At 36.4% G+C, this 22,988-nt stretch overlaps 1 protein-coding gene across 5 annotated transcripts in view; it reads left to right on the top strand.

Annotated features, from left to right (window-relative positions):
• The window catches only part of CNTLN (centlein), a 361,905-nt gene that overhangs the window by 255,961 nt on the left and 82,956 nt on the right, over positions 1-22,988 (top strand). For all 5 annotated transcript variants that reach the window (XM_060102081.1, XM_060102083.1, XM_060102084.1 and 2 more), the window contains exons 17-18: positions 1,894-1,984; positions 2,065-2,288. In XM_060102081.1, coding sequence (XP_059958064.1) covers positions 1,894-1,984; positions 2,065-2,288 — 315 coding nt within the window. The remainder of the gene's footprint in view (positions 1-1,893; positions 1,985-2,064; positions 2,289-22,988) is intronic.

The raw sequence follows: 22,988 nt of genomic DNA, 5'->3' as shown, positions 1-22,988 counted from the left end.
TGTAGAACACTTAAATAAAAAATAGCGACAATACCAAGTGCTAACAAGGATGCAGAGAAACTGGATCTCTTATGTAGTGCTTGTGTGAATATAAAGTGGTATAGCACTCTGGGAAACAATAGGCAGTTTCTTTAAAAAAAAATTAATCATATGCTTACCATACAACCCAGCTCTCTTGCTCTTGGACACTTATAGAAATGAAAATTTATGTTTACCTAAAAAACTTGTACATGAATGGTCATAACAGCTTTATTTTTAATAGCTAAAAACTGCAATGACCAAAATTTTCTTTAATAGCTAAATGGTTAATCAAACTATGATACATCAATACCATAAAATACTACTCAGCAATAAAAAAGGTACAGGCTATTGTTATATACAGTGCCCTAGCTTTGTGACTTCTAATTTCTCATCTGGAGCTAGGGCCTAGGCTTTCTTTCCTTTCCTCCTATATTCTGCTTTGGTATTTAAATGGAATTTCAAGGTCACAAGGGATTATGAGTTGTCCTATATTTTGCTAGCCACTTTGCTTGTCACTTGTCTCTCTGGACTCTTTTTTTTTTTTTTTTTGGCTGCACCGCACAGCTTGTGGGATCTTAGTTCCCTGAGATTGAACCTGGTCCCCCAGCAGTGAAAGCCTGGAATCGTAACCACTGGACCGCCAGGGAAATCCCTCTGAATTCTTGCTTTACTTTATTTTGGGCCTCAGAATTTCCCTTAACACTTTGTCATGTTTGAAACATGCTTTAAGTGTGCTTCCTTCAAAGTATAAGAATATTTCTGGATTTCTGATCAGTAATAATACTGGAAATAGAAGCCTCTTTTTTATTTTAGTCCAGTTAATTTGATATCAAGTCTGGTAACTAATATTGGTAATTTGATTGTTCTATTTTGGATGTTTTTATTGTGGTAGATACATGACCAGCACATAATATTAACTGAATCTTAATAAGGGAGTGAAACATTTAAAAATGTATCTTATATACTGATTCTGAAGACAAGTTCAAATGAGATATTTAATGAAACATAGTTCATTTAAAGGAAAGTAATTTGTTTAAAGGAAAACCCTATCTTAGTTAGAAGTTTCTGGTGTTTGTGTTAATAAATCAGTTCTATTACTTTAGGGCCATGCCTTATGTATAATATAGTATAGTTTATGTATCTGTTGATATAAAATATATGGCCCATTGTCAAAGTAACATTTGGTCAAATTTATTTTTTCCTTCCATTTTTATTATAATTATTTATATGTTCCTGAATTGGGTTGTTTGAAAAAAATTCCTTTTTTTAAAGAAATAGTTTTCTAGAATGATATTTTTCCTATTTCCCAGGCAATAAATTCTTAAACATATTTTATTATTAGGGTTTATAATATTTTGTAACATATTCCTATTTAAATTTTTGTTTTGGGAAAGCTTTTATAGATTGGTGAAACAGTTTGGAACGAAAGTCAACATGGCTTTATTTTATTTAGTCTCAGTGCATTGGAATGTCATGAGGAAAAGATACAGATTCAAGGAAAGTTACTTTATTATCATCATTATTTGAGAAAAGGAACTAGATTCCCAGAGAATACATTATTAAATATAGTTATTTTATTTTTGTCACTTTTACTATTTTTGCTCCTAGCTTTTTAAACTGTTCATAGGTTAAATTTCTACTACTTTTGGGTTCATTTTTGTATTTTCATCTTCTACCTGCTAGGTCAATGTTAGTGCATGTATTATGTTCATTTATGAGTTCTTGGCATCAATTATAGAATTTTATTGTCCAGACTTCTTTTTTAACTCTGCACAAATATGTTTTTAAGTAAAGAAATATTATATAGTATGTTGGTTCACTTGAAATTGTTATTGAGTAATAATCTAATTTTTATGAAACTTTCAAATTTAGAATTATTTTCACAAGAATGCCAAAAAACCAACTTTTCAAAAGAAGAATAGTAATATTCAAAAGAGTTCACATACGACAGGTCCTACCAGAGGTAAGAATACATATGAAATTAACAATGTCTTTTTAATTTAATGAGATTTTTTTTAAATTATTAACATTATTTTTATATAGTTAACAGAGAAAACTGGAAAAATATAACAGCCCAGAAGTCAAATAGCAGTATTATTTTATTACGAGAACGTATAGTATCCTTGCAACAACAGAACAGTGTACTTTTGAATGCCAAAAAAGCAGCAGAACTGTCTATTAAAGAATATAAAGAAGTCAATGAAAAGCTCCTTCACCAGCAGCAAGTGTCTGATCAGCGGTTTCAAACAAGCAGACAGACAATAAAGGTAAAGGGAACTTTACAAATAAATTACAGTAGACTATATTATAAAAATGGATATTTTGTTTTACTTGTGTTGTTTGGTTCATATTTGTGTTAGACATGTCTATGAGTTAAAAAATTTCCCAGACACTGCTAACTGATGAAATGTTTAATATCTAGATTTCTTAAACAAGGTCTTATTAAGAACTCCAAATCTTTTGAAAAGTACTTACTAGAATTCCTTTTCCACTTAGTTTTTTTCTTTACCTTAACATTTTTATGTGATATTTATTCTGTTATATCTTAGATTTTAAAAGCAAGCTCCATAAATTCATTTAGCTCGCCCATTTGCCCATGTCTAAAACTTTCCATTTATCATTATAAATCACATTATTAACTAGTAATTGCCCCAGCTCTTCTTTGCAAATACTAATATAAAATGTGAAGATTTTAATATAAATATCTATATTAATGTGTACCTGTATCATATATATTTTTACTCAGGTGAGTTGAGTTTTCTGTAACAATTTTTAGACACAGTCTACCTTACTGCTGGTTATCATAATTTAATCTTAAAGCAAATAAAAAAGAAAAGATTATTCCTTAAGTCTCTATTCTTTTTAAAAATTTTTTATTGAAGTATAGTCGATTTACAATGTTGTGTTAATTTCTGCTGACAGCAAAGTGACTCAATTATACATATATATTCTTTTTCATATGCCTTTCTGTTATGGTTTTATCACAAGGTATTGAATGTAATCCCTGTGCTATACAGCAGGACCTTGTTTATCCATCCTGTATATAATAATTTGCATCTACTAATCCCAAATTCCCAATCCTTCCTTTCCCCACCCCTCCTCCCCCTTGGCAGCCACAAGTTCTCTATGTCTCTGAGTCTCTTCTGTTTCATAGATATGTTCATTTGTGTTGTATTTTAGATTTCATATATAAGTGATATCATATGGTATTTGACTTTCTCTTTCTGACTTACTTCTCTTAGTATGAAAATTCCTAGGTCCAACTGTGTTGCTGCAAATGGCATTATTTCATTCTTTTTAATGGCTGAGTAATATTCCAGTGTGTGTTTGTGTGTGTGTGTGTGTGTGTGTGTGTGTGTGTATACCACATCTTCTTTATCCATTCATCTGTCAATGGACATTTAGGTTGTTTCCATGTCTTGGCTATTGTAAATAGTGCTGCTCTGAACATAGGGGTGCATGTATCTTTTTGAATTATAGTTTTGTCTGGGTATATCCTCAGGAGTGGGATTGCTGGATCATATGGCAACTCTATTTTTAGTTTTCAGAGGAACCTCCGTACTATTTTCCATAGTGGTTACAACAATGTACATTCCCACCATCAGTGTAAGAGGATTCCCTTTTCTCCACACCCTCTCCAGCATTTGTTATTTGTAAATTTTTAATGATGGCCATTCTGACTGGTGTGAGTTGGTACCTCATCGCAGTTTTGATTTACATTTCTCTAATAATTAACAATGATGAGCATCTTTTCATGTGCCTATGAGCCATCTGTATGTCTTCTTTGGAGAAATGTCTACTTAGGTCTTCTGCCTTTTTTTTTTTTTTTTTTTGCTGTACGCGTGCCCCTCACCGTTGTGGCCTCTCCTGTTGTGGAGCACAGGCTCCGGACGCACAGGTCCAGCGGCCATGGCTCACGGGCCCAGCCGCTCCACGGCATGTGGGTCCTCCCAGACCAGGGCATGAACCCACGTCCCCTGCATCGGCAGGCAGACTCTCAACCACTGCGCCACCAGGGAAGCCCTTCTGCCCTTTTTTGATTGAATTTTTCTTTGTTGTTGTTGTTATTGAATTGTATGATCTGTTTGTATATTTTCAAATTAAGCTTCTGTTGGTCGTACCATCTGCAAATATTTTCTCCCAGTTGTTAGGTTGTCTTTTCGTTTTGTTTATGGTTTCCTTTGCTGTGCAAAAGCTTGTAAGTTTGATTAGTTCCCAATATTATTGTTTATTTTTGCTTTTATTTCTGTTGCCTTAGGAGACTGCTTAAGTGTCCATTCTTAAAGGTATTTGTGTGTATAAGGAATGATTTGTTGTTTACACAGAAGTAATATTTTCATCATTCTAGAAAATAATTTTTAAACCACTATCACACATAAGTTTAAATTATAAATTCCCTACTTCCAATATCTAGTGCTTAGATTCAAGCAATGCTTAGAAATGTTTTACTTATAAAAGATTAGTGGTATACTAGTTGTACTAACAGGAACTGTGTTTGGCCTTTATCCCAAGAGTGGACTTATACCCAGTCTTGACCCATGTTCCACACTTACACTGGAAGTTACTTTCTATGATCTGGTTTTTATAAATGTATTAAGACTTGTTTTGTGACCTAACATATAGTAGATCTTGGAGAATGTTCCATTTGCACTTGATAAGAATTTGTATTTTGCTGTTGTTGGGTTGAGTGTTCTATATATATCTCTTAGGTGTAGTTGGTTAATACTGATGTTCAACTCTTCTTTTGTTGCTGGTTTTCTGTTCAGTTCTGTCAATTATTGAGAGTGAGGTAAATGAAGTATCAATTATTGAGAGTGGGTAAAATCACCCTCTATTATTATTTTTGGCAGTAACTTTAATGAAACATAATTCACATACCAGACAATTCTATCATTTAATTCAGTGGTTGTTTCAATATGGACAAAGCTGTGCAACCATCACCAAAATCAATTTTAGAACATTTTCATAACGTCAAAAAGAGACCCTGAACCCTTTGCTATCATCCTTCCATTTCTCCATCTCTCTGAACCGTAGGCAGTCACTAATCTACATTCTGTGTATTTGGATTTGCATATTCTAGACATTTAATACAGATGGAATCGACAATATATGGCCTTTTGTGTCTGGCTTCTTTCACTTAGCATAATGTTTTCAAAGTTCATCCATGTTGTAGCATATATCACTATTAGTTTAAGGACTGAAAATTTACTCTTCCATAAAAACAATGGAAAAAAGGGCAAAAATTGTTGAGAATCAACATTTTCATAGCACTGGGTACAGAACCAAGTCTTCTAAGGGTTAATGTAATACTCCTAAGCGAATTAATAGATGGTTCAAGGAAGTTACAGGTTTTCTAAGCTCTGAATTCCTTATCTTTAAAAAGATTGAAGATCAAGCAGAAGTATTTTACATGAAAACTATAAAGCATTTTATAGAGACTCTCTGTGCACATTAGGGATCACTTACAATTCTTCAGTGAAACTCTGGAAATTAACCATACTTGCAAGGATCTAAGGAGTGTTTATTCAAGAAAAGCAAATGTGTCTAGATAAGAACAGAAAACTTTGATGGAACAGGCATTTTAATTTGTCCCAGCCCAGCAGTAGCCTTGGAAAAATAATAGTGCATGTTCCCCATACATCCTGGCAGCTACCAGAAGAAGCAGAATGGAACTGGAGCTCCTTGTAAGCCTCATTCCCAATTAATTGTCATTATTTGCTCTATCCATTGGTTCTCTGGAAGACCCCAGAGACTCTGATCTCATTCAGTGTGGACAGCTCTCTTCTTGGCAGGGAGGGGTTGGTGGATGGGGTTGTCAGCTACAGTACAGGCAAGTGTCTTAACTTCAGGTTGCCTGAGGTGATGGATTCCAGTTCACGTCAAACAATATATTAACCAAATAGCTTGAATGGGGAATGAGATGCCCATAAGAGTTCTGAAAGGCTCTGACATATTCTTGGGAATCTAGAGGACACATGCATTCATAGAGCTATGTGCATGCTCAGAAAAGAAATGAGAAAGCCCAATCTCTTGCCTTTATCTTACTTTAAGACACCATATAAGAAGACAGTCAATGTTAAGGCAGTATTATTCATAGCAGCATTATTAATAATAGCCAAAAGGTAGAAACAACTGAAATGTCCGTTTGTTAGTGAGCGGATAAACAGATTGTGATATATTCATACAAGGAATATTATTAAATCACCAATATTAGTGAAATATTGACACACAATATAACATGAATGAATCTTAATTTTTTCTTTTTTTTGGCTGTGTTGGGTCTTCGTTGCTGCACGCAGGCTTTCTCTAGTTGTGGCTAGCAGGGGCTACTCTTCATTGCGGTGCACCGGCTTCTCATTACGGTGGCTTCTCGTTGCGGAGCACAGGCTCTAGGTGTGCAGGCTTCAGTAGTTGTGGGTCGTGGGCTCAGTAGTTGTGGCTCACGGGCTCTAGAGTGCAGGCTCAGTAGTTGTGGCACGCAGGATCAGTAGCTCTACAAGATGTGGGATCTTCCTGGACCAGGGCTCAAACCCATGTCCCCTGCATTGGCAGGCAGACTCTTTTATTTATTTTTTCATATCTTTATTGGACTATAAATGCTTTACAATGTTGTGTTAGTTTCTGCTGTACAACAAAGTGAATCAGCTATATGTATACATATATCCCCATATCCCCTCCCTCTTGAGCCTCCCTATCACACCCCTCTAGGTCATCACAAAGCATCAAGTTGATCTCCTTGTGCTATGCAGCAGCTTCCCACTAGCCATCCATTTTACATTTGGTAGTGTATATATGTCAGTGCTACTCTCTCACTTCATCCCAGCTTCCCCTTCCCACCCTGTGCCCTCAAGTCCATTCTCTACGTCTGTGTCTTTATTCCTGCCATGCCACTAGGTTCATCAGTACCGCTTTTTTCAATTCCATATATATGGGTTAGCATACGATATTTGTTTTTCTCTTTCTGACTTACTTCACTCTGTATGACAGATGCTAGGTCCATCCACCTCACTACAAAAAACTCAATTTCATTCTTTTTATGGCTGAGTAATATTCCATTGTATATATGTGCCACATCTTCTTTATCCATTCATCTATTGATAGACATTTAGGTTTCTTCCACGTACAGGCTACTGTAAATAGTGCTGCAGTGAATATTGTGGTACATGTATCCTTTTGAATTATGGTTTTCTTGGGGTATATGCCCAGTAGTGGGATTGCTGGGTCATATGGTAGTTCTATTTATAGTTTTTTAAGGAACCTCCATACTGTTCTCCATAGTGGCTGTATCAATTTACATTCCCACCAACAGTGCAGGAGAGTACCCTTTTCTCCACACCCTCTCCAGCATTTATTGTTTGTAGATTTTTTGATGATGGCCATTCTGACCACTGTGAGGTGATACTTCATTGTAGTTTTGATTTGCATTTCTCTAATGATTAGTGATATTGAGCATTCTTTCATGTGTTTATCGGTAATCTGTATACCTTCTTTGTAGAAATGTCTATTTAGGTCTTCTGCCCATTTTTGGATTGGGTTGTTTGTTTCTTTAATATTGAGCTGCATGAGCTGCTTGTATATTGGGGAGATCAGTCCTTTGTCAGTTGCTTCGTTTGCAAATATTTCTCCCATTCTGAGGCTTGTCTTTTCATCTTGTTGAAGGTTTCCTTTGCTGTGCAAAAGCTTTAAGTTTCATTAGGTCCCATTTGTTTATTTTCGTTTTCATTTCCATTTCTCTAGGAGGTGGGTCAAAAAGGATCTTCCTGTGATTTATGTCATAGGGTGTTCTGCCTATGTTTTCCTCTTAAGAGTTTTATAGTGTCTGGCCTTACATTTTAAGTCTTTAATCCATTTTGAGTTTATTTTTGTATATGGTGTTAGGGTGTGTTTTAATTTCATTCTTTCAGATGTGTCTATCCATTTTTCCCAGAACCACTTATTAAGGAGGCTGTCTTTTCTCCACTGTGTATTCCTGCCTCCTTTATCAAAGATAAGGTGACAATATGTGCATGGGTTTACCTCTGGACTTTCTATCCTGTTCCATTGATCTATATTTCTGTTTTTGTGCCAGTACCATACTGTCTTGATTAGTGTAGCTTTGTAGTATAGTCTGAAGTCAGGGAGCTGGATTCCTCCAGCTCCGTTTTTCTTACTCAAGATTGTTTGGGCTATTCAGGGTCTTTTGTGTTTCCATACAAATTGTAAAATTTCTAGTTCTAGTTCTGTGAAAATTGCCATTGGTAATTTGATAGGGATTGCATTGAACCTGTAGATTGCTTTGGGTAGTATAGTCATTTTCACAGTATTGATTCTTCCAATCCAGGAGCATGGTATATCTTTCCATCTCTTTATGTTATCTTTGATTTCTTTCATCAGTGTTTTATAGTGTTCTGAGTACAGGTCTTTTGCCTCCTTAGGTAGGTTTATTCCTAGGTATTTTATTTTTTTGTTGCGATGGTAAATGGAATTGTTTCCTTAAATTCTCTTTCTGATCTTTCATTGTTAGTGTATAGTGTTAGTGTATAGTGTAATGCAAGAACTTTCTTTGTGTTAATTTTGTATCCTGCTACTTTACCAAATTTATTGATTAGCTCTAGTATTTTCCTGGTCGTATCTTTAGGATTTTCTATGTATAGTATCATGTCATCAGCAAACAGTGACAGTTTTACTTCTTCTTTTCCGATTTGGATTCCTTTTATTTCTTTTTCTTCTCTGATTATAGTGGCTAAAACTTCCAAAACTATGTTGAATAATAGTGGCAAGAGTGGACATCCTTGTCTTGTTCCTGATCTTAGTGGAAATGCTTTCAGTTTTTTACCATTGACAATGATATTTGCTGTGGGTTCGTCATATATACCTTTTATTATGTTGAGGGAGGTTCCCTCTGTGCCCACTTTCTGGAGTGTTTTTATCATAATTGGGTGTTGAATTTTGTCAGAAACTTTTTCTGCATCTATTGAGATGTTCATATGGTTTTTATTCTTTAATTTGTTAATATGGTGTATCACATTGATTGTTTTAAGTTTATTGAAAAAACCTTGCATCCCTGGGATAATCCCACTTGATCATGGTGTATGATCCTTTCCATGTGTTGTTGATTCTATTTGCTAGTATTTTGTTAAGGATTTTTGCATCTATGTTCATCATTGATATTGGTCTATAATTTTCTTTTTTTTTTGTAGTATCTTTGTCTAGTTTTGGTATCAGGGTGATGATGGCATCATAAAACGAGTTTGGGATTGTTCCTCCCTCCACAATTTTTTGGAAGATTTTGAGGAGGATAGGTGTTAACTCTTCTCTAAATGTTTGATAGAATTCACCTGTGAAGCCATCTGGTCCTGGACTTCTATTTGCTGGAAGATTTTTTTTTATGTTTTTTTTTCTTAACATCTTTATTGGAGTATAATTGCTTTACAATGTTGTGTTAATTTCTGCTTTATAACAAAGTGAATCAGCTATACATATACATATATCCCCATATCTTGCGTCTTCCTTCCACTCTCCCTATCCCACCCCTCTAGGTGGTCACAAAGCACCAAGCTGATCTCGCTGTGCTATTCAGCTGCTTCCCACTAGCTATCTGTTTTACATTAGGTAGTGTATATATATCAGTGCTACTCTCTCATTTCGTCCAGCTTACCCTTCCCCCTCCCTGTGTCCTCAAGTCCAATCTCTGTGTCTGCGTCTTTATTCCTGTCCTGCCCCTAGGTTCTTCAGAACCTTTTTTTTTTTTTAGATTCCATATATATGTGTTAGGATATGGTATTTGTTTTTCTATATCTGACTTACCTCACTCTGTGTGACAGACTCTAGGTCCATCCACCTCACTACAAATAACTGAATTTCTTTTTATGGCTGAGTAATATTACTTTGTATATATGTGCCACATCTTCTTTATCCGTTCATCTGTTGATGGACACTTAGGTTGCTTCCATGTCCTGCCTACTATAAATAGTGCTACAGTGAACAATGTGGTACATGACTCTTTTTGCGTTATGGTTTTCTCAGGATATATGCCCAGTAGTGGGATTGCTGGGTCGTATGGTAGTTCTATTTTTAGTTTTTTAAGGAACCTCCATACTGTTCTCCATAGTAGCTGTGTCAATTTACATTCCCACCAACAGTACAAGAGGGTTCCATTTTCTTCACACCCTCTCTGCTGGAAGATTTTTTTTCTATAAATGTATTTATTTTATCGATTATTATTTTTGGCCTTGTTGCATCTTCGTTGCTGCACGCGGGCTTTCTCTAGTTGCGGTGAGCAGGGGCTACTCTTTTTGCAGTGCAGAGGCTTCTCATTTTGGTGGCTTCTCTTGCTGCGCAGCATGGGCTCTAGGCACGCAGGTTTCAGTAGTTGTGGCACACGGACTCTAGAGCACAGGCTCCATAGTTGTGGCGCACGGGCTTAGTTGCTCTGCAGCACATGGGATCTTCCCAGACCAGGGCTCGAACCCATGTCCCCTGCATTGGCAGGCGTTTTCTTAACCATTGCGCCACCAGGGAAGCCCTGGAAGATTTTAAATTACAGTTTCAATTTCATTACCTGTGATTGGTCTGTTTATATTTTCTAATTTTTCCTTGTTCAGTCTTGGAAAGTTGTACTTTTCCAAGAATTTGTCCCTCTCTTCCGGGTTGTCCATTTTATTGGCATATAGTTGCTTGTAGTAGTCTCTTATGATCTTTTGTATTTCTGCGGTGTCAGTTGTAATATCTCCTTTTTCATTTCTAATTTCATTGATTTGAGTCTTCTTCCTTTTTTTCTTGATGAGTCTGGCTAAAGCTTTATCAATTTTGTCTATCTTCTCAAAGGACCAAGTTTTAGTTTTATTGATCTTTACTATCATTTTCTTTGTTTCTATTTCATTTATTTTTGTTTCTTGAGGTGAGCTTGAAATCCTATGTACTTCCCTCTTAGAACTCCTTTTGCCGCTTCCCATAGGTTTTGGATTGCTGTGTTTTCATTGTCATTTGTTTCTAGGTATTTTTAAATTTCTTTGATTTCTTCAGTGATCTCTTGCTTATTTAGCAGCACACTGTTTAGCCTCCATGGGTTTGTGTTCTTTACCGTTTTTTTCCTGTAATTGATTTCTAATCTCATAGTGTTGTGGTCAGAAAAGATGCTTGATACGATTTAGTTTTCTTAAATTTTCCAAGTCTTGATTTGTGACCCAATATGTGGTCTATTCTGGAGAACGTTCCATGTGCACTTGAGAAGAAAGTGTATTCTTCTGCTTTCATGTGGAATGTCCTAAAACTATCAATTAAGTCTATCTGGTCTGTTGTGTCATTTAAAGCTTGTGTTTCCTTATATATTTTCATTTTGGATGATATGTCCATGTTGAAAGTGGGGTGTTAAAATTCCCCTACACTGATTGTGTTACTGTCAATTTCACCTTTTATGGCTGTTAGCATTTGCCTTGTGTATTGTGGTGCTCCAATGTTGGGTGCATAAATATTTAAAATTGTTCTATCTTCTTCTTGGATTGATCCCTTGATCATTCTGTAGTGTCCTTCTTTGTCTCTTGTAATAGTCTTTATTTTATTTTATTTTTTTGCATTTTTTTATTAGTTTCTGCTTTATAACAAAGTGAATCAGTCATACATATACATCTGTTCCCACATCCCTTCCCTCATGCATCTCCCTCCCTCCCACCCTCCCCATCCCACCCCTCCAGGCGGTCACAAAGCACCGAGCTGATCTCCCTGTGCTCTGCGGCTGCTTCCCACTATCTATCTCCCTTACGTTTGGTAGTGTATATATGTCCCTGCCTCTCTTTCGCTTTGTCACAGCTTACCCTTCCCCCTCCCCATATCCTCAAGTCCATTCTCAAGTAGGTCTGTGTCTTTATTCCCGTTTTACCCCTAGGTTCTTCATGACATTTTTTTTTAATTCCGTATATATGTGTTAGCATATGGTATTTGTCTTTTTCTTTCTGACTTACTTCACTCTGTATGACAGACTCTAGGTCTATCCACCTCATTACAAATAGCTCAGCTTCGTCTCTTTTTATGGCTGAGTAATATTCCATTGTATATATGTGCCACATCTTCTTTATCCATTCATCCGATGATGGACACTTAGGTTGTTTCCAGCTCCAGGCTATTGTGAATAGAGCTGCAATGAACATTTTGGTACATGCCTCTTTTTGAATTATGGTATTCTCAGGGTATATGCCTAGTAGTGGGATTGCTGGGTCATATGATAGTTCTATTTTTAGTTTTTTAAGGAACCTCCATACTGTTCTCCATAGTGGCTGTACCAATTCACATTCCCACCAGCAGTGCAAGAGTGTTCCCTTTTCTCCACACCCTCTCCAGCATTTATTGTTTCTAGATTTCTTGATGATGGCCATTCTGACTGGTGTGAGATGATATCTCATTGTGGTTTTGATTTGCATTTCTCTAATGATTAATGATGTTGAGCATTCTTTCATGTGTTTGTTGGCAGTCTGTATATCTTCTTTGGAGAAATGCCTATTTAAGTCTTCTGCCCATTTTTGGATTGGGTTGTTTGTTTTTTTGCTGTTGAGCTGCATGAGCTGTTTATGAATTTTGGAGATTAGTCCTCTGTCAGTTGCTTCATTTGCAAATATTTTCTCCCATTCAGAGGGTTGTCTTTTCATCTTGTTTATGGTTTGTTTCCTTTGCTGTGCAAAAGCTTTGAAGTTTCATTAGGTCCCATGTGTTTATCTTTGTTTTTATTTCCATTTCTCTAGGAGGTGGATCCAAAAGGATCTTGCTGTGATTTATGTCATAGAGTGTTCTACCTATGTTTTCCTCTAAGAGTTTGATAGTTTCTGGCCTTACATTTAAGTCTTTAATCCATTTTGAGCTTATTTTTGTGTATGGTGTTAGGGAATGATCTAATCTCAAACTTTTACATGTCCCTGTCCAGTTTTCCCAGCACCACTTATTGAAGAGGCTGTCCTTTCTCCACTGTACATTCCTGCCTCCTGTATCAAAGATAAGTTGGCCATATGTGCGTGGGTTTATCTCTGGGCTTTCTATCCTGATCCACTGATCTATCTTTCTGTTTTTATGCCAGTACCACACTGTCTTAATTACTGTAGCTTTGTAGTATAGTCTGAAGTCAGGGAGCCTGATTCCTCCAGCTCCGTTTTTCGTTCTCAAGATTGCTTTGGCTATTCGGGGTCTTTTGTGTTTCCATACAAATTGTGAAATTTTTTGTTCTAGTTCTGTGAAAAATGCCAGTGGTAGTTTGATACGGATTGCATTGAATCTGTAGACTGCTTTGGGTAGTAGAGTCATTTTCACAATATTGATTCCTCCAATCCAGGAACATGGCACATCTCTCCATCTATTTGTATAATCTTCAATTTCCCTCATCAGTGTCTTATAATTTTCTGCATACAGGTCTTTTCTCTCCTTAGGTAGGTTTATTCCTAGATATTTTATTCTTTTTGTTGCAATGATAAATGGGAGTGTTTTCTTGATTTCATTTTCAGATTTTTCATCATTAGTGTACAGGAATGCCAGAGATTTCTGTACATTAATTTTGTATCCGGCTACTTTACCAAATTCATTGATTAGCTCTAGTAGTTTTTCAGTAGCATCTTTAGGATTCTCTATGTATAGCATCATGTCATCTGCAAACAGTGACAGCTTTACTTCTTCTTTTCCAATTTGGATTCCTTTAATTTCCTTTTCTTCTCTGATTGCTGTGGCTAAAACTTCCAAAACTATGTTGAATAAGAGTGGTGAGAGTGGGCAGCCTTGTCTTGTTCCTGATCTTAGTGGAAATGGTTTCAGTTTTTCACCATTGAGGACAATGTTGGCTGTGGGTTTGTCATATATGGCCTTTATTATGTTGAGGAAAGTTCCCTCTATGCCTACTTTCTACAGGGTTTTTATCATAAATGGGTGTTGAATTTTGTCGAAAGCTTTCTTTGCATCTATTGAGAGGATCATATGGTTTTTCTCCTTCAACTTGTTAATATGGTGTATCACATTGATTGATTTGTGTATATTGAAGAATCCTTGCATTCCTGGAATAAACCCCACTTGATCATGGTGTATGATTCTTTTAATGTGCTGTTGGATTCTGTTTGCTAATATTTTGTTGAGGGTTTTTGCATCTATGTTCATCAGTGATATTGGCCTGTAGTTTTCTTTCTTTGTGACATCCTTGCCTGGTTTTGGTATCAAGGTGATGGCGGCCTCGTAGAATGAGTTTGGGAGTGTTCCTTCCTCTGATATTGTTTGGAAGTGTTTGAGAAGGATGGGTGTTAGCTCTTCTCTAAATGTTTGATAGAATTCGCCTGTGAAGCCATCTGGTCCTGGGCTTTTGTTTGATGGAAGATTTTTAATCACAGTTTCAATTTCAGTGCTTGTGATTGGTCTATTCATATTTCTATTTCTTCCTGAGTCAGTCTTGGCAGGTTGTGCATTTCTAAGAATTTGTCCATTTCTTCCAGGTTGTCCATTTTATTGGCATAGAGTTGCTTATAGTAATCTCTCATGATCTTTTGTATTTCTGCAGTGTCAGTTGTTACATCTCCTTTTTCATTTCTAATTCTATTGATTTGAGTCTTCTCCCTTCTTTTCTTGATGAGTCTGGCTAATGGTTTGTCAATTTTGTTTATCTTCTCAAAGAACCAGCTTTTAGTTTGGTTGATCTTTGCTATCGTTTCCTTCATTTCTTTTTCATTTATTTCTGATCTGATCTTTATGATTTCTTTCCTTCTGCTAACTTTGGGGTTTTTTGTTCTTCTTTCTCTAATTGCTTTAGGTGCAGGGTCAGGTTGTTTACTCGAGATGTTTCCTGTTTCTTAAGGTGGGATAGTATTGCTATAAACTTCCCCCTTAGAACTGCTTTTGCTGCGTCCCATAGGTTTTGTGTCGTCGTGTCTCCATTGTCATTTGTTTCTAGGTATTTTTTAATTTCCTCTTTGATTTCTTCAGTGATCACTTCGTTATTGAGTAGTGTATTGTTTAGCCTCCATGTGTTTGTATTTTTTACAGACCTTTTCCTGTAATTGATGTCTAGTCTCATAGCATTGTGGTCGGAAAAGATACTTGATACAGTTTCAATTTTCTTAAATTTACCAAGGCTTGATTTGTGACCCAAGATATGATCTATCCTGGAGAATGTTCCATGAGCACTTGAGAAAAATGTGTATTCTGTTGTTTTTGGATGGAATGTCCTATAAATATCAACTAAGTCCATCTTCTTTAATGTATCATTTAAAGCTTGTGTTTCCTTATTTATTTTCATTTTGGATGATCTGTCCATTGGTGAAAGTGGGGTGTTAAAGTCCCCTACTATGATTGTGTTACTGTTGATTTCCCCTTTTATGGCTGTTAGTATTTGCCTTATGTATTGAGGTGCTCCTATGTTGGGTGCATAAATATTTACAATTGTTATATCTTCTTCTTGGATCGATCCCTTTATCGTTATGTAGTGTCCTTCTTTGTCTCTTCTAATAGTCTTTATTTTAAAGTCTATTTTGTCTGATATAAGAATTGCTACTCCAGCTTTCTTTTGATTTCCATTTGTATTGAACATCTTTTTCCATGCCCTCACTTTCAGTCTGTACGTGTCCCTTGGTCTGAAGTGGGTGTCTTGTAGGCAGCATATATACAGGCCTTGTTTTTATAACCATTCAGCCAGTCTGTGTCTTTTGGTTGGAGCATTTAATCCATTTACATTTAAGGTAATTATCAATTTGTATGTTCCTTCTACCATTTTCTTAATTGTTTTGGGTTTGTAGTTGTAGGTCTTTTCCTTCTCTGGTGTTTCCTGCCTAGAGAAGTTCCTTTAGCGTTTGTTGTAAAGCTGGCTTGGTGGTATTGAATTCTCTTAACTTTTTGCTTGTCTGTAGAGGTTTTAATTTCTACATTGAATCTGAATGAGATTCCTGCTGGGTAGAGTAATCTTGGTTGTAGGTTTTTCCCTTTCATCACTTTAAATATGTCTTGCCACTCCCTTCTGGCTTGCAGAGTTTCTGCTGAAAGATCAGCTGTTAACCTTATGGGGATTCCTTTGTATGTTATTTGTTGCTTTTCCCTTGCTGCTTTCAATATTTTTTCTTTGTATTTAATTTTTGATTGTTTGATTAATGTGTCTTGGCGTGTTTCTCCTTGGATTTATCCTGTGTGGGACTCTGTGCTTCCTGGTCTTGATTGACTATTTCCTTTCCCATATGAGGGAAGTTTGCAACTATAATCTCTTGAAATATTTTCTCAGTCCCTTTCTTTTTCTCTTCTTCTGAGACCCCTATAATTCAAATGTTGGTGCACTTGATATTGTCCCAGAGGTCTTGGAGACTGTTCTCAATTCTTTTCATTCTTTTCTCTATTCTGCTCTGTGGTAGTTATTTCCACTATTTTATCTTCCAGGTCCCTTATCCTTTCTTCTGCCTCTGTTATTCTGCTACTGATTCCTTCTAGAGAATTTTTAATTTCACTTACTGTGTTGTTCATCCTTGTTTGTTTGCTCTTTAATTCTTCTAGTTCCTTGTTAAATGTTTCTTGTATTTTCTCCATTCTAGTTCTGAGATTTTGGATCATCTTTACTATCATTACTGTGAATTCTTTTTCAGGCAGACTGCCTATTTCCTCTTCATTTGTTTGGTCTGGTGGGTTTTACCTTGCTCCTTCATCTGCTATGTATTTATCTGTCTTTTCATTTTGCTTAACTTACTGTGTTTGGGGTCTCCTTTTATAGGCTGCATGTTCGTAGTTCCTGTTGTTTTTGGTGTCTACTCCCAGTGGGTAAGTTTGGTTCGGTGGGTTGTGTAGGCTTCCTTTTGGAGGGGACTGGTGCCTGTGGTCTGATGGATGAGGCTGGATCTTGTCTTTCTGGTGTGCAGGACTGCGTGTGGTGTTGTGTTTTGGGGTGTCTGTGAACTTATTATGATTTTAGGCAGCCTCTCTGCTAATGGTTGGGTTGTGTTCCTCTCTTGCTAGTTGTTTGGCATGGGGTGTCCAGCACTGGAGCTTGCTGGTCTGTGAGTGGAGCTGGGTCTTAGCGTTGAGATGGAGATCTATGGGAGAGTTCTCACCGATTGATATTATGAGGTTCTGGGAAGTCTCTGGTGGACAGATGTCCTGAACTCATCTCTCCCACCTCAGAGGCTCAGGCCTGACACCTGGCCGGAGCACCAAGACCCTGTCAGCGACACAGCCAGGTACGTGGGGAGTTTCTTGCCTTTTGGGAATTCTGAGGTCTTCTGCCTGTCTTCAGTAGGTGTTCTGTAGGAGCTGTTCCACATGTAGATGTATTTTTGATGTATTTATGGGGAGGAAGGTCATCTCCACGTCTTACTCCTCTGCCATTTTGAAAGTCCTTCAGATGGATGAACCTCATTCAGAGATCCAATGCTTACAACTTTACATCCTCCAAATCCAGCAAAAATCACTTTCAATGGAAACCCACTGCACAAAAAAAAATTGCTTAGGATTATTTTCTGTTGTCTGAACCTCTTCTTGTGCAAGTCTTCTGGGACTGCTGCACAGAGCCTACTTCCATCTAAGCAGAAAGCCCATTCTAGACTCTCTTGTGACTCACATTCCAGGCCTCTGACTTCTCAACCATCCTTCGTCACAAACTATCCATTCACCCTTTAAAACTCTTCCATCCACAAGCCCCAGGCGAAGAGGATTCATACAGATAGAAGTACACCTTCTAAAGTAGCTTTACCCGTTTGCCCTCCAAGTCCATCTCTACAGCCCTCATGTCTGCCAGGCACTCCCCAGAACTAAATAAGGGACAAGGCACCGCTTGAGGGCCAATGGCCTAGTCGACTAGCTGCCTGGAATGTGGTGAGGAGAGTCTTGATGAATTCTTGATTCCCTTGCCCCCTTAATCAGATACAGCTAAATTCTGCAACAGCAGTTTTCTCCTCAGAAACTATTTTGGTAACATCCATCTGAAACAAAGCAGGTTCATTTTAGGATTTGAGTTTTCAAGTTTGCTTCATCTCTTGTCCAAGTACATAAACCAATTAATCTTAAATGAGTTTAATCTATCCCCAAATAAAGGACTTTTGCCAAGTGTCAGAATCTGGCATTAAAAACCACGGAGCATAACCTATTCAACGAATACTTTGGGTCTTTAGGTTAATTTAGCAAATAAACGTTGAACATGATAACTACTGAGTCTGAAGAGTCTTTCAGTAAATCGTATAATTTTGTATTTTGTGGATCTCCAAAAAACCATTTTCGTCTACAGAGATTTATATGGTTACTATTGTATCCTAAACTTATGTTTGTCTTTGCTTTATATTTATTTACATAACAGCCTTTATTAAAAAGATTGAAGGTGTTTATTGTTCGGGACCCATTTTTTTTCTGTCAGAAATTGTAGAATTTTAAATAGCCTCATTTCCATTTTTATGATCTGTGTTCATGCCTCTCGTAATAATGAAGTAGAAAACTAGTACTCTCTTATTGTACTTCATTGTTAATCTCCAGAGTTTTCTTTTATCTTACCCCAATAGCTTGTGTAGTACACATTCCTTGTAGGGTATTCAGTTTATATATGTCAGATTCTCTAGGGCCATGGCTTTTGCCAGATGAAGCACTTTTGATTTTGAGGCTGATGAAACACAGTGCTATTATTGATCTGTGCATGACATAGCCTGTCTCTCTCCTAGCAGAGTGTAGCAACATTTATCCAGGAATTTGTGAAATGTCACTCGGATCATGTTCGAAAGGTAAACTGTGCAAAAACCAGGATCTGAGCTGACAATCCATGTGGAATTGGACGTGACCGTCTTATTCCTACGTCCTATCTTCTAGATGAACCAAGTGATATTTGTAACAGAATGTCTGTGCCTTTTATTAGACTTTGTTAGGAACTATTATTATCACTCAGAACACAATGTACTGTAAAATCATACTCCCTATACTGTTTTCAGATTCACTTGTGATCTTACCACAGAAAATATTAAGAGAATGTGACCTGAAAACATCACTTAGAAATTTAGTCTCTGTTTATAATGAACCAGTGTTATAATATACTGCACAGTCTTATATTCCTAGTAGTGTTTTCACTTTGTATCAATATACTTTTAGGAAAGTATCTCTCATTAAAATATCAACATAACTGGAAATGACAAATTATAACATTTTTCTCACTATGGGATTATTATGATTTTTAAATATGCATATATTTCAGAGTTTGATTTTAAATGTCTAAAATATTGGTTTGCACATGGATAGTTATGTATGTTTAGATTGGTTATAATTCAATTTAGTTTAATGCACCGAATACATGTAAGACTCTCTAATAATGGGATACTCAGTAATGAATTAAACATGATCCTTGTCCCCTGTATAAGATACATTAGGGAAGTTGTACATGTGTACCACTGTACAAGGAAGCTCTTATATATATAGCATGTATGTAATATATACCATGGACATGTAGTGGACAAAGACAGACTGTTATTCATTGCTGTCATTATTTAGTAAGGCTTTTGAAGGTGATGGCATTTGGGCTTAGGCTTAAAGTTTGATTTGATTTTGAAAGGTTTGTGTGTAGAACAAAATCATTAGAAGAAAGAAAGCTTGGAAAAGCATCAAAGTGAGAAAGTAGATTGTTGAGACTAATGATTAATCCAATATATCTGTGGTTTTCAACCCTAGCTGCATGCTGTCCTCACCTGGGGAGTTTTAAAAATACCTATGCCCAGGTCTTATGCTAGACCAAGTAAATTAAAATAACTGGGGTGGTCCCTGCACCATGCTAGTTTATGAAAGTTCTCAGGTGCTTCTGATATACATACAGTGAGGACTGATACTAAAGTTCAAGAGAACAGAAATTCAATGCAAGTAGCTAGATAAGAGATTGTTTCAATATCAAAGCAAAAGATGATAAGTATTTAGACAATACTAATAGAAGCAGAAAAAGTTAGAAAAAAAGCAGGAGATTTTGCATTGGTGTAACACACAGAGTTTGATGACCAGTCATATAGGAAAGGTTAAAAAAGTTAAGTCTTTAAGGTACCAGTGATGATTCTAATTAAAGTGAGCAGAAAGTTGATGATAGAATATATCTGACAATATAATATACTAATTATTGTGGGGTAGTGGGAACCTTATATGAAAACATACCAACAAAGTTGGATTAAAATATAACAATTATTCTTATAAATGCACACCAGAATTTGCCAAAAAATAAATGTAAAACCCTAGGGACTAAAAATCATTGACAGCTTACCATTGTAGCCAAGTGCTATTTGTCACTGAAATGAAGATATCAAGTGAGCAGTAGGATAACTGAGTATAAAATTTAGAGGAGAGGGCTGGGCTGGAGGTATGAATTTTGGAGTTAGGAGTATTTAGATTATATTTAAAAACATGAGACTGGATGGGATCACCTAGGGAATGAAGGCAAATAGAAAAAAGAAGAGATACCAGGTCTGAGCCCTGGGGCCTCCAACCCTTAGAGTTTGGGCAGATGAGGAAGGTCCAGAAAAGGAGAGGCCAGTTAAGTAGAAAGAAGACCAAGAGAAAGGAGTATTGAAGAAGCCAACTGATGAAAATATTTTGAGACGTGAACAACCATCTGTCAAATGCTGCTGATTAGGATCAGTCCATGAGAAGAACTGAGAAACGAGAAGAGAAGGAGAATAATTGAAGAATGTAATTAAATGTGCATGTATTTTAGTTATTTCAATGAGTTTTGCTATTAAGGGAATCAGAAAGCTTCTAAAATATAAACATTTAATAACTTAGGCTCAAAATAACTAATGTAAAAATTGATAACTTCAGTACTTTTAAGATAAAGCTGACAAAAAGTCATTAAGGATATACATTATTTGAAGAAAGCAATAAAAAGTCTTGCTGTAAATATTTACCAAAAATGGTCACATTACTAGGCCAAAACACAGCTCTCCACAAATTTCAAAAATTTGGTATCATATTAAAAATATTGCCTAACACAAGTGAAATTAGAAATCAATTTATAAGTTTAAAAATTCTGATGCAAACTTATAGAGACATTTCTGAATAACTAATGGGTCAAAAAAGAAAATAAAATGAGAATTGAGAAAATACTTCATATTAAATGATAATGAAACAATACATATCAAAACTTATAGAATGCAGGCAAACTGGTACCTATATGGAAATGTATACCTTTAAATACTTATATTAAAACTACAGAAAATCTAAACTTTGATCAGCTAGCCATTCAATTTAAGAATGAGGAATTGAATAAACCCAAGGAAAATAGAATGAAGGAAATATTAACATAAGGGTAAAAGTTAATATTGTAGAAAGCAGAGATGCAGTAGACATGATCAAAATAAACAAAGTTGGATCACTGAAACTAATAAATTGACAAACAATAACCCGTGTTGATGAGGATGTAAATGAATTGGAACTTTTATACATTGCTGATGGGAATGTAAAATGGCACAGCTATTTTGGAAAACAGTTTGGCAGTTCCTCAAAAGGTAAAATGTAGAATTACCGTATTATCCAGCAATTTCATTCCTAGATATATACCCAAGAGAAGTGAACACAAGTTCACACGAAAATGTGTACATGAATGTTTATAGCAGCATTGTTCATAATAGCCCAAAAGCGGAAACAACCCAAATGCACATCAACTGATGAATAGAGAAACAAAATATCCGTATAGTGGATTATTGCTCTGCAATACAAAGGATTGAAGTAGTGACACATGCTGCAACATGAATGATGAACTTTGAAAACATGCTAAATGGAAGAAATAGTCACAGAAGACCACATATAGTAATATTTCATTTATGAAATGTCCAGAAAAGGCAAAATCTATAGAGACAGAATTTAGATTAGTGATTGTGTAGGCCCCGGGATGGGAGAGGAGTGTCTGTTAATGGGCATGAGGTTTCTTTCTGGTATGGATGATGGAAATATTCTAAAATTAGTCTGTGGTGACAGTTGCACAAGTCCATAAACATACTAAAAGTCATTCAGCCATACACTTAAAAATGGGTGAATTTTATGGTATGTAAACTATACCTTAATAAAGTTCTTAATAAAAGAAGTAATACTATATTATGAACACTTAGGTGAAATTGAAATTTGAGTTTCACATTTACGTTCTACCAGGTGTACACAGTTTTCCAAAGAGTAGAAAAGTAGAAGCAAATTTCTTCTAATTTTATGAGGGTAATGTAACTTTGACAATACAAGATTAAAAAATGTTAGAAATGGAAATTAATGTGAACATAGTTGTAACACTGATTTCCAAACCCTTGGTAAATCTAATCAAACAATGTATTTTAAAAAGTCATGAGTAAGCCAGGAAATCCCAGAAATAAAAAGTTTGATTAGAAAATTTATCCGTGTAATTTACCACCATAACAAAGAAAGGAAGAAAATATGTTAAACATGCAGAAAATCCGGGGTAACATCAACAAGGTGGCAGAATAGGAAGCACCAGACCTCTTTTTCCCACAAAGACACCATTTCAACAACAATACTCGGACCAGTTCCTTTTGTGAGAAATCCAGAAACCAGCCAAGAGGCACCTGCACCCCTGGCAAGTACACAACCAGCTGCACTGCAGTTGCTTGGGAAATTTGTGGCACTGTCTTGGCAGAGTCCTACCCTCTGGTATACCACCTTGTGATCTGGGGGAAACTCCCAGTTCCCAGCTTCTCCCCAGGGAGGGAAAAAGTATACTGGACCTTAAGCCTGCCTGGAGGATGGGCTTCTTTCTCACCTGTCTCAGAGCACTGATGCGACCTGCCATACTCTAGATGCCTGGGGGCCACTGAGAACCAAAAAATGCTGTATGGCATGCTGCTGTTCCAGAGAACCCGTGGTACAGCAGACAGAAGGTGATATAGCTTGGTGGCCTCTCCCTCAGAGAGAAGAATGGAGTGTGTGTCCAGAATTCAGGCTTTTCAGGAGCTGCTTGAGGGATGAGTATCTATTTAGCCCAGCTTGGGGCACTGAAGGAACTGGGCATACTCTAGGTAAATGTCTGGGTGCTGCTGAGAACAAAAAAG

The sequence above is a fragment of the Mesoplodon densirostris genome, chromosome 6 (genome assembly GCF_025265405.1).
Source record: "Mesoplodon densirostris isolate mMesDen1 chromosome 6, mMesDen1 primary haplotype, whole genome shotgun sequence".
NCBI lineage: Eukaryota > Metazoa > Chordata > Mammalia > Artiodactyla > Ziphiidae > Mesoplodon > Mesoplodon densirostris.
The sequence above is the reverse complement of the archived record's forward strand: the minus strand, read 5'-3'. Positions and strand labels throughout refer to the sequence as shown.